This window comes from Lampetra planeri, chromosome 7 (assembly GCF_965212315.1).
Source record: "Lampetra planeri chromosome 7, kcLamPlan1.2.h2, whole genome shotgun sequence".
Classification (NCBI taxonomy): Eukaryota; Metazoa; Chordata; class Hyperoartia; order Petromyzontiformes; family Petromyzontidae; genus Lampetra; species Lampetra planeri.
The window spans coordinates 10,615,147-10,637,875 of record NC_136113.1 but is presented as its reverse complement, the minus strand read 5'-3'; the positions used below and the strand labels follow the sequence as shown (position 1 = coordinate 10,637,875).

At 52.7% G+C, this 22,729-nt stretch overlaps 1 protein-coding gene across 1 annotated transcript; it reads right to left on the bottom strand.

Annotated features, from left to right (window-relative positions):
- Positions 1–951: 951 nt before the first annotated feature.
- Positions 952–21,235, bottom strand: LOC144719938 (cytosolic 5'-nucleotidase 1A-like). The gene is made up of 6 exons (XM_078596299.1): positions 20,752–21,235; positions 13,959–14,126; positions 7,233–7,362; positions 4,222–4,344; positions 3,189–3,379; positions 952–2,801 (listed from the first exon to the last, which is right to left on the bottom strand). Exons 1-6 carry the CDS (start codon positions 20,962–20,964, stop codon positions 2,442–2,444), a joined length of 1,185 nt encoding a protein of 394 aa, XP_078452425.1. The 5' UTR covers positions 20,965–21,235; the 3' UTR covers positions 952–2,441.
- Between the last annotated feature and the right edge of the window lie 1,494 nt (positions 21,236–22,729).

Genomic DNA, 22,729 nt, shown 5'->3' with positions numbered 1-22,729 from the left:
ACGCACACAATCACACGTGAGGTCAAAGAGTATCTGTACATTTAAATTATGAGACCTCCTTTGCCGGTAGCAAGATACAGCAATAGGGTTTTACCCTTTTATCTGGCACCAAAACTGACACCTTTATACAAGGGATCATGTTTGCAATAACCACAACACAAGCAGTCAAAATGCAAACAAAAAGAGACAACTCTGATAATGATATGCACTGTCCTTGAAATTGAGTGAATCCCTTGTATAAAGGTGTCAGTTCTGGTGCCAGATAAAAGGGTAAAAACCTATTACTATATCTTGCTACTGGTAAAGGAGGTCTCATAGTGTAATTGCTTACCCCGAGCTCTCAGTACTCTGATGGTGCATTGTCTTTGAGTTGTACGCCTTTTGGCGTCATCTGATCCAACACCAGTGGAGACGAGGCTCTAAGAAAAGCCGTCTCGGGTGTGGACCAATCAACTTCAAGGACAGTGCATATCATTATCAGAGTTGTCTCTTTTTGTTTGCATTTTGACTGCTTGTGTTGTGGTTATTGCAAACATGATCCCTTGTATAAAGGTGTCAGTTTTTGTGCCAAATAAAAGGGTAAAAACCGATTACAGTATCTGTAAAGCCATGTAGATTGTCTAGAGCAGGCTATGCCAGTGAGCACACGTTAAGACCAGGGAGGTGAACTGGAGATGGCAATATAGCAAGTTGGTTCACGTACGTGGGGCTTCTCCTGGCACTCGAGTAGCTCCTCACATGGACAAACACTGGCTGCACTACAATCGGCAAAACAATCCAATGCGGTGCGATACAGTGGGGCTCTCCAGCATAAACGTATTACAGTATTATTACATATTCATGGTTCTTTCGGTGAAGTCACGTAGATAGAAAATTATAAAATAAAATATAATTATAAATAATATATTGAAAACAATAAAAGCAAAAAAACCCACGACGTTTCGATCGCAACACAAGCAGTCTCCATCGAAACGTCGTGGGTTTTTTGCTTTCATTATTTTCAATATATTATTTGTATTTTTAATTGCATTGTATTATTTTATTCTTTATTTTTTAAATGTTATATCTACGTGACTTTACCAAAAGAACCAATAATTCCTGCAGTCACAAAAGTTTAAAGTCAGTATTATTACATCACAGTTCTAATATGCCAAGGCCCCAGATGAGATACAGTATATCATTGGTCTCGACCACCTGAAGCAGCAAATCCTTCGCAAATTAAATGTTTTTTTTTATAAGTCCAGTCACAGCGAATAATGTGAATACCATTTAAAATGCATACAGCTTGTTACATAATTAACTTTATCAGCCGTACTTTTGATAGTAAATCGGTACCAACTCATGCTTAAGCCACCTCAGGTGGTACCAATTTCACTTGGGCCCATGAACTAAATGTTTATTATCCTTGAGTTTAAAATTCACCGTGGGCCGATGAACATAACTCTAGTGTGGATGTAAGAGGCCCCCAGATGTGTGGGTGGCCGTGGAGTGCGTCCACCACACGCCTTGCCCATCCAAGACAACAAACAAAAACAAACTCACCACATCCCTCATCGTTCACATCCCTCATTGTCCACTGCCCTCTTAACTTTTCGGGTAATGGCCCTTCTTCGGAGTAGACAGAGAAAGAGGTAGGGCAGAGGGCTTTAAAGGACTTCCCACAGTTGTAGATCACACTCTACACTGCGGTGCAATTAAAGATGTTCTTAAGTTGACACTAGTACTTTTAAATTGATGAATAAGCATTAAAAAAACCATATCCATTCACAGATTTAAAGCAGCACAACGTATTTGCCGGCTGAATGAAGTCAGCATACACAACTGGAGCCCAACTCCAAGAACTGGCCTCTACCAGGCACGAGCCTGGTAGCTCGTTGGCCCAGTGCCGGCCTCTTTTTGTTTAGTTTCACACAGTGGGAGAGCGCAGGCCCAAAGGCCTGCACGTCAAGCGGCCAGCAACAACCGGCACCATTTAAGTTGTATTCGATGAGTGTAGCAAGTCTCTGAAACCAAGTAAGAGCTGGGGCGACAGAGACGTTGGGAGGGATTTCCAAAGTCGTTCAGTGCGAGGGAAGAAGCAGAAAGATACGTGTTGTGGCCTGCAGTGTTGTGAGTGGGTGGGTGAGTGAGTAGGTCATGGTACCAGTGAGTGGGTGGGTGAGTGAGTGGGTGAGTGAGTGGGTGAGTGGGTGGGTGAGTGGGTCAGTGTAACAGTGAGTGGGTGGTTGAGTGAGTGGGTGAGTGTGTGGGTGAGTGAGTGGGTGAGTCCGTGGGTTAGTCGGTGAGCGAGTGGGTGGGTGAATGAGTGATTGGGTGAGTGATTGGGTGAGTGTGTGGGTGAGTGGGTGAGGGTGAGTGAGTTGTTGTGACCTGCCATGCGGAGGCTGAACCACAGCATGGACGAGCACTGGGCCCGCTCCGCTGACCCTAATCCCTGACCCCTAGGCGGGATCTCGGGGTGGGGTGGCCTGGCGGCTCCTCCTCTGCGAGACGCCGAATGGGACGTGCGCCGCCACCGTGCCGTGCTCCTTGGCGCCCTCGATGTGGAACATCTGGTCGTCGAAGAAGATGTGCGGGCGGATCTTCTCGAGCAGCGGCCCCTTGGGCGCGCCGGCGAGGAAGAGCGCCTCGTCCAGCTCCAGGCCCCAGCTGCGCAGGGTCTTGAGCGCACGGCCGCCCGAACTGGCCGCACTGCGCGCCGTCACCAGGTACGTGCGGATCGGGCAGGTGAGGCGCTCGCCCTTAGCGTAGAACTTGCGCTGGATCCGCCCCAGGGCCTCCGCGAAGCCCTTGAAGGGGCCCTGCAGTGCGGAGGGCAGAGGGGACGGAGAGAGCGGCTGGGTGGGGCCGGCTCTGTGCGAGGGGAGCGCAAGCGGGAGCGCTCGTGTAGGCCACCTACAGCTGTTAATAAGCATGGTTTGAGGTTGTCTCCGAGTCTGTCTCTGCTCTGGGAAGAAGGTGGGGGCGAGTGCTGGTGGTTGGCTGGATGCCCATGCAGTGCTGGCTTTAGGCAATGTAGGCATTTGCCCAGGGTGGTGGCAGATTGCTTGGACTTGGGAGGGGTAGCAATGTCTAAATAGATGGGCAGCCCCTGCATGTGACGCGGGGGGGGGGGGGCGGCACCTGAGATTGTGACGCGGGTGAGGGGGCGGCACCTGAGATTGTGACGCGGGTGAGGGGGGTGGCACCTGCGAGAGGGGCTGGTCGACGTTCTTCTTCTCATGCTCGAAGAAGGAGTCGAGGCCGTGCTCCTTGACGATCCTCTCCGACTCATCCGAGAAGAGCACCGCGTCACCGTCAAACGCCACACGCAGCTGCTTTGTCCCGGGCGCCACCTGTATCCCCGCGCCGGGGCTGAACATTGTGGCCGCCGCGATGCCTGCCCACGCGGCACGGCCGGAGATTCGATTGTGCCATACCCAGCGCACCACATCCACCATGCCCCTCTCTCTCCGTACTTGTTGCCACTGGTCACTTGCCAATCTTATTGCTGGTCTTTACCAGCTACTTTTATATATTTTTTATATATTTGTATATATTTTTTTAATTTATACTTTATATATTTTTCAGACAGTGGTGAAGCCCTGGGCATGGGCAGTGAGGACACGTAGAGGTGTTTATGCAGGCGGCTGCGTGGGAGAAAGCAGGCCTGAGGAGTTGCTGTCATAGTCACCGTTGTCACCATCATACAGAGGTTAAGGATCAGCCCTGCGATTACTGCCACACACTGCTGCTGGTGGCTTAGAGAACTCCTCTTTAGGGTACCTGGCCTACCCGTCCATGCTGGCCCAGACATATTTACACCGCTGGGTGCCGGAAAGTCAAACAGGCCACCTCTGGATTGTAAGTCCAGGGTGCTAACCGTGACACCGCGACAGCTGTTAACTACCATGATTAACTTGGTCATCATTATCAATGTCATCTTCATCATGGCCACACCTACCCATCCTCAATCAACCAACAGACCCATATACCCATAATCCATGATCATAATCACCACCACCCTCAACACCACCATCATCATACACATGACAAATAATCACCGCATCTCCCAAAGCTCTTCTTGACCGGATTTGATAACTAAACATCAACCCAAAAACGATGCCTTTCCTCCATACGACATCACCACCACCAACATCAATGTTATACGGAACCAATTTGACACCATCATCACCACCATCGCCTGAGTGGTGGGCTAGAACCGGCGAGCGTTGCGCGCACCTTCCGCCAGGGCCTCTTGCACCTTCTCCTCGTCGGCCGACAGGTAGAGATTGGTGTTGTAGGCCTCCAGGTACCCGATGGGGCTGTTCCCTCCCGTCAGGCAGAAGCGCTCGATGTTGAGACCTGAGCGTCCAGCACCAGCAGCATGCCGTGCGCACACACACACGCTCTGGGTCAACCGGACTGTTCAGCCCCTGCTGTCTCATCGAACATTTCATCTCGCAACCTCCGATATGCCTCAAACAGGCCTCCACTTCCTCCTTGTCAAATCCCGAGTCTCTCGAATCAGACGAGGTGAGCGGTGCTTCCCTTTCACCACTCCGGTCGTCTGCAATTCACTCCCAACATAATTCCCATAGACGCACACAGAGACCCACAGACCCACACACAGATCCACAGACCCAGACAGAAACCCATAGACCCACACGGAGACTCATAAACTCATACAGAGACCCATAGACTCACATAGAGACCATTAGACCCACACAGAGACCCATAGGCCCACATAGAAACCCATAGACCACAGAAACCCATAGACCCACACAGAGACTCATAGACCCATACAGAGGCCCATAGACCCACACGGAGACCCACAAACTCACATAGGCACCCTGTTGTAGCTCCAGGCTTCTGTAATTCACTCCCTCCTCCTCTCTCACTGTGCCGCACATCGGTGTCTGTGCCATCCTTCTGTCAGAATCTGAATGCTTTTCTCTCTCTCTCTAATTTATTCTCCCGTGCCTCTGCATGCCCTTTTTTAAGTTCAATTTGTTCACGTTAAATATGTAACAATGAAAGAATGAATGAAGGAGAACGTTCACACAACGTCATTCGGCCCTCCTGGTTTCGTGACCGAAGGATGCTGGACGCAGTTTCTAGCCGAACGTCGTATTCTAATCGCTAAATTTGGCTGTGAGAATTGCTCTGAAACTCACCGTTGAGCGAGCTGAAACAATTACAACCAGCGCGTTAAACGCTTCTTAAGCGTGACAATTTACATTTTTGACTGTCAACAAAAAAACGTGGCCACATCATTACGTGGCCGAACTAAAAACACTTTTATGAATAATAGTGATAATAACGATAATATTTGGTATATTATGCTTTTGTACACAGGCAAGCCTCCGTGAGTCTCAAGACTGCGTTTCGGAAGTGTCTTGTTTGTACCGAGATGTTGGCCACTTCCAGTAACGAGCATTTGACTTTGTATGGAATCCCGAAGGAAACCAGAGAAATCTGGAGAAAACCCACCATGCATACGAGTGGGGTTTTACTGCACACATGGGTTCAGGAATGTGTTTCTGCACTGCTGGCCACCTCAAAGCACAAACCCACGACAATCGATATGCCCAGGCAACCTCTCCCCGAAGTGGTAATTAGGCTCAACCCTGCTTAAAGCCAGTGTGTTCATACAATGTTCCTGATTCTAACCTGGGATGGATGGAATATGTTCCATGTTGCTTGTGTTTACTTAAAACTTATTCACAGCATCCTAAATGTAATTATTCAGCACTGTGGAGGCAGAGAGGGGTGGTGGATCGCACGATTGTTGTGCAACTCCCTTTCCGTGGGCATTGAGGAGGAGCCGTACCCTGGCTCTGCCAGGGGATGGCGCCGGTATGGAAAACAACTGTGCACTCCACCTGTTCCGTCTGTATGGGATAGAGTGTTTCCCCCTCGCACGCGTGGGTTTTCTCCGGGTGCTCCGATTTCCTTCCACATGTGTAAACACCCATTAATCGGCCGATCACACAATCATATACAGAGGAACGGAGAGCTTGGGAACGTGTTGGTAGTGCCGAGCTCACAGCCTGGCTGCTGCCTACCTTTCCGCTCGTCTAAGGCTCCTCCTTGCGCCTCGGACTCGTCCTGTCTCTGCGAGAACGCCGTGCGGCGGCGCAGCGTTACACGTTGGCAGCGTTGTCATCATCATCATCGTGCCGTGTATCGTGTTTGCAACGGGGCACTTTGTTTTAAGAAGTCTGAATCACCTGCAGCCATCTGTCCCATCGAGTATTCGAACGACGGACTGAATGTGAGCAAACGCCGGGCGCGTGAGTGGAGATGTGAATAGTGGCGCTGGTAAAGTGGCATGGCAGGGTAGTGGCTATGCTTGCTCGTTGCTATTTACAGCACGGGGTCAGACGTCCGTGGATGTCGTGCGGGAAGCAACACGTCGCATTTATCTGTATGTACGCGAAGCAACAGTAGCAGGAGCAGCAAGAGCAGCGTCAATAGCAGAAGCAGTACCAGCAGCAGTGATAACAGTAATAGCAGCTGGAATAACAGCAGTGTTAGCGGCAGAATAGGAGCAGCAGAGGCAGTAACAGCAGAAGTAACGACAGTGAAAATATCAGCAGCTGCAGCAACAGCAGCTATGGTAGCAGCAACAGCAGCAAGCAGCAGCAAGAGTGATTTACTTAGAGCTTTAGTGGGAGGTGTGGCATTGGCAGTGCCAGGGTGGGTAGGGCAAGGTGGGTGGCACAGGCGTACGGCTGCATGGCAGTTGGTAGTGCACGGCAGTGGGTAGTGCACGGCAGTGGTGTAGCGAGTGGGGTGGGTGGTGTCGCGTTTCTGGCTGCGTGGTACACGCGGTGTGTTGTGATTCGGCGGTGCACAGCGGTGACGTGGTGGTGTTGCGGTGTGTGTGGGTGACGTGGTGGTGGTGTGTGTGGGTGACGTGGTGGTGGTGTGTGTGGGTGACGTGGTGGTGGTGTGTGTGACGTGGTGGTGGTGGTGTGTGTGGGTGATGTGGTGGTGTTGCTGTGTGTGTGGGTGGGGAGCGGTAGTGTAGCGGTGTGCTGCGCTACAAACCCGGCGGCCCGAATTAGATTCGCCACTAGGGAGACAAAGGCGGTCGGGCGTGGTTTCTGGCCACCCACCCCCTCGTGTGCCGTGCCGGCCTTCATAGGTGCTCGTTAACGGCACTTGCCCCAACAGTCTGTTCAGGCTACACGGGGGGGTCTTTGTCTTTGTTTTCGCGGCGGCGTGTGACGCGCCGGGGGTCGTACCGTAGTGGTTGATGGAGTTGATGAACCGCACGCCGACCTGCGCGTGGTTGTGCGAGATGAGGAGGATGTCGAAGAGCTCGTCGCTCTGCGGGTAGAGCTCCCGCAAGCGAACGTTCACGTTCTCCAGCGCCTGAGGGTGGGCGGAGGTGGTGAGGGGCAACCGAGGCAGAGGGGGCAGCAGACCGGTAGTGTCTCTGAGTCAGTCACTACATCTGTATGAAAAACGGTATGCACATTTAATGTTTCCGTATTTAGTAACGAAAGTTCTGGTCATCCTTCCCACGCACATGCAGAACGCGACCAGATCTCTCTCATGAACAACAACGGAGAGTGTCGTTGAGACTCCAGAGGGTTTTCCTGGAGAGTCAAGAATCGTAAAGTTTTGTCAAAAGTTCTGAACGTTTATTGTGCTGCATGTGTAGGGGTGTTAGAGAGAGAGCCGTTATGCAAGGCAGCTTATGGGAAACAAACACAGTGGGCGGGGCTACGTGAGTGCACGGGGGGGTGCTCTCAACGACGTCCGCACCAGGCAGCCCGGGGCCCCACCCCTCAGCGGGGGTTGAGTATAAAGGGGGATGTGTCAGAGGGCTCGGGGCAGAATGTTAAAGCTAAACCAGTGAAGACCGAAGATCGTCTAGCTAGAGCCCTGGACTCCCCTGGGACGCCGCCCTTGTCAGGGCCGCGCAGGACCGAGCCAGCGGCGTGGTCCCGAGAACCAGAGCTAGTGCTCTGGGACTCCGGGTACCGTAGCCCGACTTACCAGTGTCGGGCCAGACAGCCTCCCCTAGCCCGTTAGTGGAGGACTAGGAGGTAGGTCAGAGATAGCTAGCAGTGTATTCCCAGCTAGCCGGGTGAGGGGGCCGATACCCCCTCCAGTGTTGTATGTCCGCGGTTGTGACAACTGTTGCGGAATAAATACGTGTGCCTCAACCCCGGCGTCCAAGAGTCCTCAACGGTATTACACATGTGAGAGCAGCAAACACTATTCAGAAGTCCACAAGGACCGGTTCACGACCTCACTTGCTGCAACTGCCATCTCCTGTCCACCTTGCATAGAGAATCGATGTTAATGGATGATTTTAGTTTATGACGGCAGCCCAAATGTAATGTTTACACGGCAGAGCATTGCTCTCTGGAAAGTGCATTAACAGCATTTAATAATAATATTTTAAAGCACTCTGTCCATGCACTGCTGGATGAAGGCCTCTCTAAACTGTGTCAGTCATGGAGGTTGTTTGACCCTACGTCACCATGGACCGGGAAGAGAGCCCAATTTATATGCCACCGATGTAAGCCGTGGCCGGCATCAAACTCAGGCCACTGGCTTCATGGCACAGTGTGCAATCCACCGCACCACCACCACCACCGCTCCACCATTTCAACGTTGTTGCTGCCGCCGACACAATCCAATTCACACGATCTAACAGTCAAATCAGTCAGCGCTGTAGCAGGGGCATTCATTTCAGTCGCAATCTCTGGCTGCATCTAAATTTAGGCGGCCGTTCTAGCCGTGGTTGCGTCCCCGTGTTTCAACAGACAGCTGCACAGTTATACTGGTAGGAACGAAGTGGACCAGACCACCAATAGATTATATCGTCCGTCCGTCCGTCCGTGTATCAACATCGCCCCATACTGCAAACACTTGGCATGACCCTGTCCGACAAGATGGCCGCCCGCTCCCCCTGCGATCTGTGAATTAAACAAGATGGCCGTCGCTTCCGGCGCCTCACGGCGAAACTTTTTGATCGACTGACTATGGGCGAACTCATTTATTCTGGTGGGTGAACAGTGGCGGGGAGGGGTGGAGGAGGAATTGATGATAAAAACAAACTTGCACCATCGTTACAGCTGCCGCGACGAGAGATGTGGGAGGAGAAGCGGCGACCGCTGCCTTGCAGGTGAGAGGTGCGTGTTGTGTGTGTGCGCGTGTGTGCGCGTGCGTGCGTTTGTGTATGTGTGTGTTTGCGTGCGTGTGTGTGTGTGTGCGTGTGTATGCGCGTGTGTGTGCGTGTCTGTGTGTGCGTGACAGTCCTCTACTCGGGGCAGGAGACTGCCAAACAACAGGGTGTGGCTCTTCTTCTGAACAAAAGAATGAAGGGGGCGTGGGAGCGTGGCGGTGAGGTGTGGGAAGCTGTAAGCCCCAGGATACTTTGGGCTCGCCTTCCCATCAACCAGAGGCGAGGAGTGGTGGTCGTGGTTACTTACGCCCCCACCGAAGACGAACATCCGTGGAGGGATGCAGGCAAAGCCGATGAGTCAGACGCTTTCTATGACCTACTGTCACAGGTGCTGGCTAAAGTGGCCACTCGGGACAGAGTCATCTTGTTGGGTGACTTCAATGCCCGAGTTGGTCATGATGCTGGCACCTGGTCTGGAGTGATTGGAAGGCATGGGCCAGATCAGCTCAATAACAACGGTAGGAGGCTGCTAGATTTCTGTGCAGCCCATGGGCTTGTAATTACCAACACGCTCTTCCGGCATCGGCGCATCCACACAACATCATGGATGCATGCCGGGTCCAAGCAAGAACATCTGCTGGACTACGTAGTGACGGACCAGCGGATGCGAGCCCATGTCCTTGACACCAGGACCTACCGTGGAGCTGATCTGCCCTCTGACCATCGACTAGTCATCTGTAAGATGCGCCTGCCATTCTTCCACTCCGGTGGTGGGTGTACACCCAGGATCCCATTCCAACCAAAAGTGGCCTGGTCTAAGTTAGCTGATGAAAGTTGCAAGCGAGAATTTCATCATCGCTTGCAGCTGGGGTTGGCATCGTCCCCCACTCCACCTGATGTCGAGGGTAAATGGGCGAGGTTTAAGACTGTGACTCATGCAGCTGCAATGGCTGCTTTGGGTACGCGGTCCAGACCTCCCCGGGAACCCTGGCTGACGGAGGAGGTGTTCAGGTTAATTGAGAAAAAGCGACAGGCCCACTCTCATCGCCTACAGCATCCCACGTCAGAGAATGAGGAGGTTTACCGCAGCCTTCGCTCGGAGGTTCGGAGAGCCGTAAGGCGCTGTAAGGATGGGTGGTGGTCGCGGGTTGCTGAGGAGATGGAGTCTGCCTCAGTGGCCCGCGATCACAAATCACTATTTAACTCCATCAAAAAAGTAACCTGCAGCGCCACACCTATTACCATCATTAGAGGAAAAAACGGTGATCCAATCTCCGACCCCCAGGAACAGGTTTGCAGATTTGCTGAGCATTTCTGTGAGGTCCTGGGGGAGGGAAAATCTCTCAGCCAGGAAAACATCATGGCACAAAGTGGGGATAACCCTGCTGAGGCTGCGGTGCCTCAAATATTGGAAGAGGTCACCCCCTGTGAGTGGCTGGCTGAGGTACCGGCTGTTGAGGAAGTACTGAGGGCGATCCGGAGTCTGAGACCAGGGAAGGCACCGGGCAGAGATGATCTCCCAGGCGAAATGCTGAGGGAGGGTGGCGTTTGTGCACAGACTGCCCTATATGACATCATAACAACAGTCTGGACCACTGGACGGGTTCTGCAGGACTGGAAGGATGCCCTGGTGGTCCCCCTCTTTAAGAAGGGGGACCGCACAGACTGTAACAACTACAGGGGCATCTCACTCCTCAGTGTGCCGGGTAAGGTCCTGGCAAGGATTATTCAACATCGCCTTGCTAGGCATGCTGAGGAGAGGCTTGCGGAGCCCCAATGTGGTTTCAGGAAAGGGCGGTCCTGCACAGATGCCATATTTTCTGTCCGTCTGCTACAGCAGAGGTGTAGGGAATTCCAAAAAGACCTACATCTCTGCTTTATTGACCTGGTCAAGGCCTATGATACCATCAGTAGGACTGGGCTCTGGGTTGTTCTTCGTGCTTTCGGAGTCCCTGACCCTCTGCTCACGATCATTAAGGACCTTCATGATGGTGAGCGGGCCCGGGTAAAACTACGTGGCCGGGAGTCGGAGCCTTTCCCTGTACACCTTGGGGTGCGACAGGGATGTCCTCTGGCTCCCACATTATTTAACATCTATTTCGACTGCGTAGTTCGTGAAGCCTTCAATAGCTGTACCGGGGGAATTACCATTTGGTACAGATATAATGGGAGGCTGATCGACGCCCGGGTGCGATCAAGGGATGGCTCCCTATTGGTCAACCACGTTATGTATGCCGATGATTTGGTAATAGCTGCTCATTCAGAAGAGGAGTTGGAGACGCTGCTGCTGAGGCTGGAGTGTGCCACTAAGAGGTGGGGCCTTACCATCAGCCCCACCAAAACTAAGCACCTGCCTGGGTATTTTGTACCATCGGGCACTCCGCCCCCACAACTCCCAATCGGTGATGGGGCAGTTGTGGAGAGAGTAGAGAGTTTCCCATACCTGGGCAGTGTGCTCATGACCAGCTCCAGTTTATCAGCAGAGGTCTCACTCCGAATCAGTCGAGCGGCAATATCTTTTCATCGGTTGCGTAACGCTGTGTGGAAGCTACCTGGTCTGTCGCTCCGCACGAAGCTTCAGGTCTTCTCGGCCACGGTCATTCCCTCCCTTCTCTACGCTTGCGAAACGTGGACCCCCCTAGTGGAGCATCTTCGCCGGTTGGAAACATTTAGGCTGGCCTGCCTACGATCCATCCTGGGTTTGACCAGGCTGGATTGTGTGAGGAGCTCACAAGTCCTTGAAAGATCTGGGCAAAGTCCCATCAGTGAGCTCCTCCGGCAGGCAAGGCTGCGTTGGCTGGGTCATGTAGCCCGCATGCCCAGCCACCGCATGCCTAAACAGCTTTTGTTCGGCCGGATCGAGGGGGCTAAACGGGCGCGGCACGGGCTAGAGAAGAGATGGAGTGATGTGGTACAGGAGGACGTGGAGCTGAGTGGACTTGCCGATGACTGGTACCAGCGGTGTCAAGATCGGCCTCAGTGGAGGAGGCTCGTGAAGGACGCTACTGGGCAGTTGGAGGCAGTCGCCCTCCAACAACAACGGAGGGCGGAGGAGCGACGCTCACAACAACGAGCGGAGCGCCGGGTGGCTAAAGCACAGCAAGTTGGCACAGTAGGGGGCACAGGTGGTGCATCAGCCAGTCATCTCGGTCATCTCGGTCAGTCGACCCGTGGCACCTGGGTCTGCCCCGTGACCTCCTGCCAGCGGGCGTTCGACACTTCACGTGGCCTCAAGGTGCACATGGCCTGGCACAAGCGTCGTGGTGACGTCACCGCCACTTAGTGGCGAATGGCGGTTGTTGTTGTGTGTGCGTGTGTGCGTGCGTGTGTGTATATGCGTGACTGTGTGCGTGTGTGTGCGTGCGTGTGTGCGTGTCCGGCCCACTCGAGCGGCGTGATGAATGGGCGCTATTGGGCTTCGGATCGTTATTCACGGCGAACTGGAAGCGTAGCAACACAACTTCATTACGTGTGCGTGTGCGTGCGTGCATGTGTGTGTACGTGTGTGTGTGTGTGCGTGCGGTGTGTGTGCGTGTGTGTGTGCGTGTGTACGTGTATGTGCGTGTGTGCGCGTATGTGCGTGTGTGTGTGCGCGTGTGTGTGCGGTCGATATCCCTGTACCGGTATTAGTATTTTATTCCTACCAGCCCACCCCGCAGGGTCCTGTTTATACTAGTAGTATTAACAGTAAGAGTAGCAGTGGTAATAATCCGCTTTTATTGCGTGCAAATTCCGCGAACGGACATTATGTGTCGGTGCGCTATCCGGAGGCGTGGAGCCTTGCTCAGAGTTCCTCAAGAAGCTTCAAAAGATTTGAAGCTTTCGTGACTGCAAGGATTCATATTCTTAGGTTTTTTTCGGTAAAGTCACGTAGGTAAAAAATTAAAATTAATAAAAGTAATACAATTTGATACAGCTATCGTGCTGTGACGGTTCCACCTGAAGACGGAAGCTTGTGTTGTCTCCGAAACGTCGTGATTTTTATTTTATTTTACTTTTATTAATTTTAATTTTTTACCTACGTGACTTTACCGAAAAAACCTAAGAATAAGCTTCTAAAGCTCAAGAAGCTTGGAGAATCGGCGAGTGCGTCTGTGTCCGGGTGCTCGCTGACGGTGGAAGGAGACCGGTTGCTGCTGCTGCTGCGTACGTGAAGCAGGGATAGAGCTCAAAAGCTGCTGCTCTTGTTGCTGCATGAGAATGGGCGACCGCCTGTCACTCTCCCTGACCTGGAGATGGCTGTCTGGTTGGGGGACGGGCTGCTCAAGTCACGGTTAGGTGACAAGGGAGCTCGGCTTGGCCAGTTACAGACGCGGCCCCCGGCAAGGGGAGCACTTCTGTTGGTGATGACGATGATAGTGAGTGAAGTGGCAGCTGGAGGCGGTGGTCGTGTTGGTGATTAGGTTGTATTGTGTGTTGAGTGAGTGGATTTGGTGATGGTGGTGGTCGTGTTGGTGATTAGGTTGTATTGTGTGTTGAGCAAGTGCTTGTGGTGGTGATGTTGGGGGGCCGTGGTGGTGATTAGGGTGTATTATGTGTGGAGCGAGTGGTTGTAGTGGTGAAGCCGGATCGTGGTTTGGGTGGTGGAGGTGAGGCTCACTGTGAGTTCAGTGATGCTGGTATTGGGGGTGGGTAGTGTTTCGGATAGTCGTGTGGCTGGTTGTGCGTTTGCGTGCTGCTGCTGCTGTTGCGGTGGCGTGGCTGGTGGTGCGTTGTGGCGGTCGCGGGTTTGGCCGAGTGACGGCGAGGGTGCGTGAGTGGCGCTGGTGGTGGTGGTGACTATGGTTGGGTCCCCTTCTCCCCTCTGCCCTCCGTGGGGGGCCCGCACCTGCACGAAGGGGAAGGCGGGCCCCTTGGGGAGCGGCTCCTCCTCGTGCTCCGTCTGGTAGCGCACGTACTCCTCCACGCCCTGCGAGTCGAAGATGTCGCGCTCCAGGGACATGTCGAAGAGCGATCGGGACGACACGGCGATCGTGATGGCGTGCTGGGGCTTCGGCTGCACGCACGCGCAGAGTGCACGCGCGCAAAAGACAAAGGTGCCCCGTGTAGCCTTCGCAGGCTGGTTGCAACAAGTGCTGTTCGCGATTAGCACCGATCAAGGCCTGCATGGCACACGAGGGCGTGGGTGGCCAAACCTCCGCCTTTGTCTCCTGAGTGCTGATGTTTACACACTGCACCAGGTTCTCACTATTAAGGCTGAGTCGACAAAGGAAAGGCACCGGACTGGTTCAAATATATGCCACTGTTATTGGCCGTAAGTGGGAATCCATCTCAGGTGACTGGTTCATAGTGGTTAGAAAAGTGCACCAACCACTCCACTAAGGCTCCCAAACACGTGCATCCAGGGATTCATTTCTCATGGAATGTTTTCCAGGGACCTCCACCCCCTGGGCCCCGCTCGTCATCGTCATCACTATCATCAAGGTGAGCAGAAATGTTCTCCAGACCTCAGCCCCGGACAGCTCTGTTTTCAATGAATGAATCCTTGCATATGCCCTATGCCTCATTGCCATTACCATTTGACACCGTTCGGTACCAGGCTGCACTGGTCTGGGAATGATCGGGGTTCCACCAATGCTCCTGGGCTATCTGTCCCGATGACCGACATGCAATGGAAGCTCCATACAAAAATTAGGTAGTTTCGTTTTTTAGTCAACGGTATTCTGATCCATGTATGATTTCAAGGTTCTGTTTTTTTATCATGAGGACGGACACGCAACGCGGGTTTGGCCCTAAAACAGCCACAGGCCGGCATGTAAACACACGAACGCAGCCAAGCCAGGCGATCATGGCGCCATGGAAACAATTCATTAGAACCACATGGGAGTCCTGAGATAAAAAAAAAGTTTTTAAATTTGCTACGTGATACCAACTTTATGATGCCATGCTCTCACACGGGATAATGCACTGCACTCTGTGATAGTTCGAAGTTGACATATCTTTGTTTTATGACAACACAATGCTGAGAACTCAGTTGGAATAACAATGCTGAGAACCCAGTTGGAATAACATTCACGACGAGACTATGGTTTGTTTGTTTTTATCAAGGAAAATCTCTTTTGAATGGGGCATCACGAGCAAAAAAAAAGACGAAATAATATAATTTCGAAAAGAGCTGATAGTCATCTTAGGGTGTTCAGTGGTGGTGCAGCTCGGGTTAAGACACTCGATCAGCTCAAACTCCAGCCAATTATTGTTTGCTTACACGAACCCTCGCCACCTGTCTGTGCAACGAGACGACGAGAAGCCGTTATATAATACAGCGAATCAATTACATTGTCGGAAAATTGAGACACCCAGACACGAACCCTGCGCGGGGCATCGCCCGCCACGATAGCAGCTGCATCGGCACAGACTTTGTAAAGCCCAACTCCAGGCAGGGCGTGTCATCAGAGTCGGAATGACCCCCAGCGGTCGAGACGAACGACGGAGCGAGAGCCGGTGGGGTCAACACTCGCGAGATGGCATCTACAGAGGAGGTGGCGCGATGAAATGAGATCATACGCAGCAGATAGACAGATGGGATGGTGACGGCTTAAGGGAGGCCTTCGTCCAGCAGTGGATTGATCATGGCTCTCGATGATGGACTCCAAAGCGAGCGTTCGAATATGGCGTTTGAATGACATTTCTGTGTCCGATGGCCTTACGAAACATTCAGGTGTATATTTAGAGGGTGCGATCGAGTGAGCTATGCCGCCCTGTTGTTGCCCAGTTTGCTGTGCCAGCAGGTAATGGAAAGCCTAAAATTATCCCGATGCCAGTTGCTGTCGGCTGTCTGTGAGGGTTATGCATCGTGCTGTTTGTGAGCTGCTATACATAGCCAATATCGCCATGCACGCGAACCCGCGGTGGTGGAGGGGCGTGCTACGCGCGGTGAAATGCTAATGGGTTTCAACCGCAGGGGTGGGCCATCTCGAACTTGCAGGCCGCGTGTTTACTGCGATTGTTTGCCGGTGCTGTGATCGTGAAAATAACGGTGGTTTGAAAACACGACCGAGTCACCCGCAAAAGGGTCAGATCTCAGACGTTAAGCAGGGCTGAGCCTGGTTCGAGCAGTACTTTGGATGGGATGACAACCAAGGCGAAGCGTCAAGGCGTTGCAGATGTGGGGCTACTTGCGAGGTGTGGCCAGGAGAGGACAGTGCAGAGTGTCAACCCCTAAGCTCGTATCCAGCGCCCTGCTGGGTCAATTCTCCGATTTCCTACCGCGTGCCAAACACTCAACAATTGGGGTTTTGCCAAACATCTCAAATTAAAAAAAGAAACGGAGTATTGCATAGCTTAGAGACTTACGCTTTAACAAAGCAACTATAATGAAAGCTTCTGGCCTTTGAATGCAGGCGTTATGCAGGCGCTCGGAATCTCAAGGCAGAATAGGACACGAGCAACTTGGGGGTTCGGAAATCAACGTGGGAGGAGATATTTGTAGCGGTGATCAGCGAGGAGTAGGAGGTTTGTGATGGGTGAGACACCTGCACAGAATGTTGGAGGGGGACAGGTGACCGAGACAGACGGCATTGGAGTGGTGATCAGGAAGGACCTAAAGCCAGGCGGTGGTGACGATGGTGGTGGTGATTAGGATGGAGACGAAGTGTGGTCCTCAAAGGTATCGGGTGTCGACTCCGCAACTGCAGGGTCAATGGGAATGGTGGAACCCGTGGAGAGGGGTGATGGCATCAACGGAATTGACACCAATGGCCTCCTGACCTTGGTTCTGCGTGTGTGTTCATGTGAGCATATGTGAGCGTGCGCACGTGCCAGAAAGCACGTAAAGCCACCGCCACCGACGCATCCGCACCAACAGAGGTTGGTCAACAGAGTTATTCTAGGATTATGAAAAGACTTCACGTACACGCACGCACGCTACGTTGCAGCGTTACGCGCAATTACCCCGCGCCAGACGACACGTGTTGTTAACGAGCACCTATCAAGGACAACACGCACGCACGATAGGGCGGCTTGTGTTGCTTTCCCAGTGCTGGTGTAGGACAACAGCAGCAGGTGCTCGTTTAAGGTTGAGTCGAAGTAGGGGATCTATGGTAGGATGAGATCTAATACGAGCCTCTGCCATTCACCCAGATGGGTCGGGTTCGCGGTGCGCTAACCACTTCGCCACCGTTCCCCACAAATAAAAACACAAAGATACCCCGTATGGCCTTAAATACTGTCCGGGGAAACTGTTGTTTGCGAGCACTTATCAAGGCCGATAGGTATTTATGTTTAATTGGTTGAAAGCACTTTGGGTGGCATATTTGTGGCAGAAAGGTGCCATGTGTTCACCAAAAATGAATTCACTTGACTTCTTGGTGGTGTGGCTAGCACCACTCTTGGCCTTGTTTCTCTCCCAAAACGATGGTATTTATAAACCCGACTAAATACCCATTCAAGGCTGAGTCGAACGAGGGGAGGCCCAAGAATTGCCTCGACACTTCAAGTGCCGTGGCTGGGAATTGAACCCGGATGGCTGAGTCGAATCAGACGAAGACACATTTGTACTTTTTCTACTGTTATTATTGAGACCAGGAACGTGAAAGGGCCGAGCTGGAGCCGTGTTTGCCGCACGTGCTGGACATGCACCTGACCTCGCAATGTCACGAGGTCGTGGTAACGATGCGCATAGACTCGTCGATTCTTAACCTCACCACGCAGGTCTCGGAACAGGCTTCGGGAGAAGAGTCGATGTTTTTCTAGATTTGTCCACGTGGTGGCTTAGTAATGCGTGGCCAAGGGGGTTGTCTCAGCCAATCATCTGTCGCTGCGTGGAGAATAGCATTAGTACAGTAGCACTTTGTGTGGGGGGTCAATAGCGGTTATCCTATAGGACAGACTCGGCCCCGTAAAAGGAAGGTGGAATTTCCACCATTGGCTCAGGGCTGTAAACAGGCAGATAAGCACCATCGCTTCAAAGCTCATTTGACCCCGGGAGTAATCTTGACATTTACGAACTTTCTTTGGGTAACGTGACCCCTGCAACCACTAGAGGCCACTACACTCACTATTACACATTGTATAAAGGGTGACTTCTAACAAACCTGCACCTAACAAACCACGTTAATGCGTTTACGCATTTTAAAAGAGGGAATCGTGCGCGCGTTTACCGTATATCATCTCTGTGCTATATTTGGCCAGGCTAAACAAGGTCGGTTACCATATTCTCCGGATTGCAAGACGCTCCGGAAAGTAAGACGCCCTCCAAACGTGTTCCCGGTGTTAATAAAGTTAACCAAATGTGGTCTCGTACACAGAAAAAAAAAGGAACGCACACACCATCTCGTATTACGAGACGCACCTCCCTTAGATTTGCTTTAAAATAAAGGGGGAAGTGGGAGTAAGGGGGGGGGGCAGTACGTCTTGTAATCCTGGGAATACGGTAACCCTGTCACTCGCGATGATGGAGACGACCCCCTACAAGGCGTGTTCGTTTTGAGAGAGACACGCCGACTGCTTTCTCTCTGGAAAAGGGAGATAATGCGTTTGGAACCGATAATCGCGCGCAGTCGTGAACACGCTGGGCGTTACTACCTCGCGTGCTTGCGCGTTTCAATTCACTGCTGGATGATGATGGTGGCCCTCCATCCTCCCCACGCATTTATCGGTCATCGGAGTTGTTTGACCGTACTTCACCACTCTGGCCAGCGCGTGAAGGGAATCGTCGAATGCGTGGCGGTGCGTGATGTAAAGTCACCTGCCAGGCTTCGGAAAGGGAGGTGCGTTGTGAATATCGGACAAGCGCGGAATTCAGTCCTTACCCAGGGGGTGGGGGTGGAACGTTGGAGCCAGCGTTGGTCCAGCGGGTTGAACCGCACGCTAACGTTGGCGTGTCCACCTGGCTAGGTTGGACATCACGGCACCATACTAGACCCCGGGGTTACACTCACCACAGTACACACTCACACAGTACACACTCACACCGCCACACGTGCTTTGCGTGCGCTTCGTGTGCGCAAGCGAAGAGACAACCACGATCCTCCTAAACAGATCTCACTGGGGGCAAGTGCTGTGAGCGAGCAACCTGTGAAGGCCGCCACACACCCAAGTGGGTGGCCAACACCACGCCCGGCCGCCTTTGTCTCCCTCGTGGCGATGTTTATACATCGCACCGGGTGCTCATTTGAGGCTGAGTCGACCTAGGAGAGGAGGCCCAGGACCGGTTCAGATAATCGTCACCGGTGTTGGCCTTGAACAGGAATCGAACTGAGGACGCCGGGTTCGTAGTGCAGCGCGCTCACAGATAAACTACCGCTCCCTACACACACACACAGTGACACACACACACAGTGACCCACACAGTGACACACACACACAGTGACACACACACAGTGACACACACACACAGTGACACACACACAGTGACACACGTACATACACAGTGACACACACACACACAGTGACACACACAGTGACACACATACACAGTGACACACACACAGTGAAACACACACACAGTGACACACGTAAATAGTCACACAGACACACACACACAGTGACACACGTACATACACAGTGACACACACATACAGTGACACACACAGTGACACACACACAGTGACACACGTACATATAGTCACACAGATACACACAGTGACAGATACACATACAGTGACACACACACAGTGACACACACACACAGTGACCCACGTACATACACAGTCACACAGATACACACACACAGTGACAACAACAACAACCGCCATTCGCCACTAAGTGGCGGTGACGTCACCACGACGCTTGTGCCAGGCCATGTGCACCCTGAGGCCACGTGAAGTGTCGAACGCCCGCTGGCAGGAGGTCACGGGGCAGACCCAGCAGGTGCCACGGGTCGAAAGACCGAGATGACCGAGATGACTGGCTGATGCACCACCTGTGCCCCCTACTGTGCCAACTTGCTGTGCTTTAGCCACCCGGCGCTCCGCTCGTTGTTGTGAGCGTCGCTCCTCCGCCCTCCGTTGTTGTTGGAGGGCGACTGCCTTCAACTGCCCAGTAGCGTCCTTCACGAGCCTCCTCCACTGAGGCCGATCTTGACACCGCTGGTACCAGTCATCGGCAAGTCCACTCAGCTCCACACAGTGACACACACAGTGACACACACACAGTTACACAGACACAGTGACACACAGTGACACACGTACATACACAGTCACACAGACACACACACAGTGACACACACGCATACAGTAAAACAGTGACACACGCAAATATACAGTCGCACATACACAGATACACACACATAGAAACGCGCAATGACACACGTACATATAGTGACATACACAGCCACACAAACGCGCAGTGACAGTGACACAAACCACACCAGAGAGAGACACACACACGCACAGTGACACGTAATTATATATAATCACACACACACATACACACAAATGCGCAGTGACACAACCACACCAAAGAGACGCGCACACACGAACGCACAGTGACACGTGCATACACACACACACGTGCATATACACACACACGGACACACGCCACGCAAATTGCCTTTCTATCTCAAACCTATCTGCCTCCCCCCTTCTACCCCCCGTACGTGTTACATAATAAAACAATAAATACCGCCCCCCCCTCCTCCTCTCCTCCTCCAAATCAATCCCCGACCCCGATCGGCAGGTTACCGTGCGCGGACTGCGCGTCGGCGTGAGCGCATGGAAGCGCTTCTCCGCATCCCTCCATGCCGGCTCCACTTCCTCGGGGCCTCCGTTCCTAGCACCCCCTTCATCTCTGCCGCCTCCGCTGCTGCTGCTGATGATGCCGCTGCTGCTGATGATGCTGCTGCTGATGATGCCGGTGGTCGGCCCCGGATCTCCGCCTCCTCGTCCCTCGCTCATGATGATCGCACGGCCACGGTCATGGGCGCCTTTGCCGCAGATGAATAAATGTTGTTGTGGTTGGTGGGCGATTCGCCGCCACCCGCCTCTCCCTCCCTCTCTCCCACCTTCCTCACCCAACCCCTTCTCCTGCTGCTGCTGCTACTGCTGCTACTGCTGCTCCTCTGTCTCGGAAGGGCGATGGAGGTCGACACTGGGATGGAATTGAGAGTGGTGGGGGGGGGGATCAGAGAGCCGGGAGCCCGGGCGAGGCAGGTGCCGGCTCGGTTGGGATGTGACGGGGATGGATGTGCAGAGGGTGGGTGGGAGGGGGTGGGTGGTGCGCTCTCGTGTCCGGTCGTACCCCGCAAGCCGCTCCCTCACTCGCGTCCTCACTCACCAGCTCACCTCATCACTTCATGACCCAGCCACTCACTCGCCCACCCACCCAAGCAATCATTGCTTGACCCACACAGTCACGCTAAGTCACTCATCGAGTCAACCCGATCGCTCACTCACCGACTCACACTCACCGGTTTACCCATTCATTCATTCACACACCCATTCATTCACTTACTCACCCACTAATTCACTTACTCACCCACTCATTCACTTACTCATTAACTTACTCACCCACTCATTCACTTACCCACTCATTCACTCACCCACTCATTTACTTACTCACCCACTCATTCACTCACCCACTCATTCACACACCCACTCATTCACACACCCACTCATTCACACACCCACTCATTCACACACCCACTCATTCACTTACTCACCCACTCATTCACTCACTCACCCACTCATTCACTTACTCACCCACTCATTCACTCACTCATTCATTCACTCACTCACCCACTCATTCATTTACTCACCCACTCGGTCACTCACTCACCCACTCATTCACTCATTCACTCACCCACTCATTCACTCACTCACCCACTCATTCACTTACTCACCCACTCATTCACTCACCCACTATGCTAGCGTATGGCAGTATGTTCAGGAGCTGAATGCAATGTCGAGGCCTGCTAAGCCAAGATATTTGCTTGAGGAGAGAGTTCGTGTAGTTTTGCTGTTCCTCCGTTGAAGGAGGCTAAATTGGTTTACTATGTGGGTCCATAGTTTGGGTTATATGGCCACAAATCGCTCGATTGTGCCTCGTATTTTTCAATTTCTACTCGTGAAAGTGATGTGCGCATCGGCCTGTTGGTGTTCTTAAGCGGTTGATGGTTCCACCGGTGCCTTCGAGGAGGAGGAGGAATGTCAGTCACCCACTTTCCTTACTATAAGTCACCCAACTCGCTGACCCACCCATCCACCCAATCGCCCACCTCTAACTCGGCCGTGGTGAGGGGGCCACGTGGTGAGTGGCGTGGTGAGTGACTCTACGGCCCTCATTGGGGGGTACGGCGAGTGGACACTCACAAACTGTTCATTATGTCAACGCGCCGTCTGTGTGTACATTGTTTACATAACATACTAGGCACACACGCGGCGCTCGGGAGTCTGGTGTGGCCAACACTACGCCCGGTCGCCTTTGTATCCCCAGTGACAGTAAACTTAATTTTTGATTTAAAGCTTTCGTGACTGCAGGGATTCATCTTCTTGGTTCTTTCGGTAAAGTCACGTATTATTTCCCTTCTACGTGACTTTACCGAAAGAACCAAGAAGAGTAAACTTAATGTTTAATACAATCATTTCCAGTCCTCTCCCAACCACCAAACTTTGCAACTTCCCGCCCCCCCCCCCCCCTTCTTGCAAACAGACAGGAGGAGGA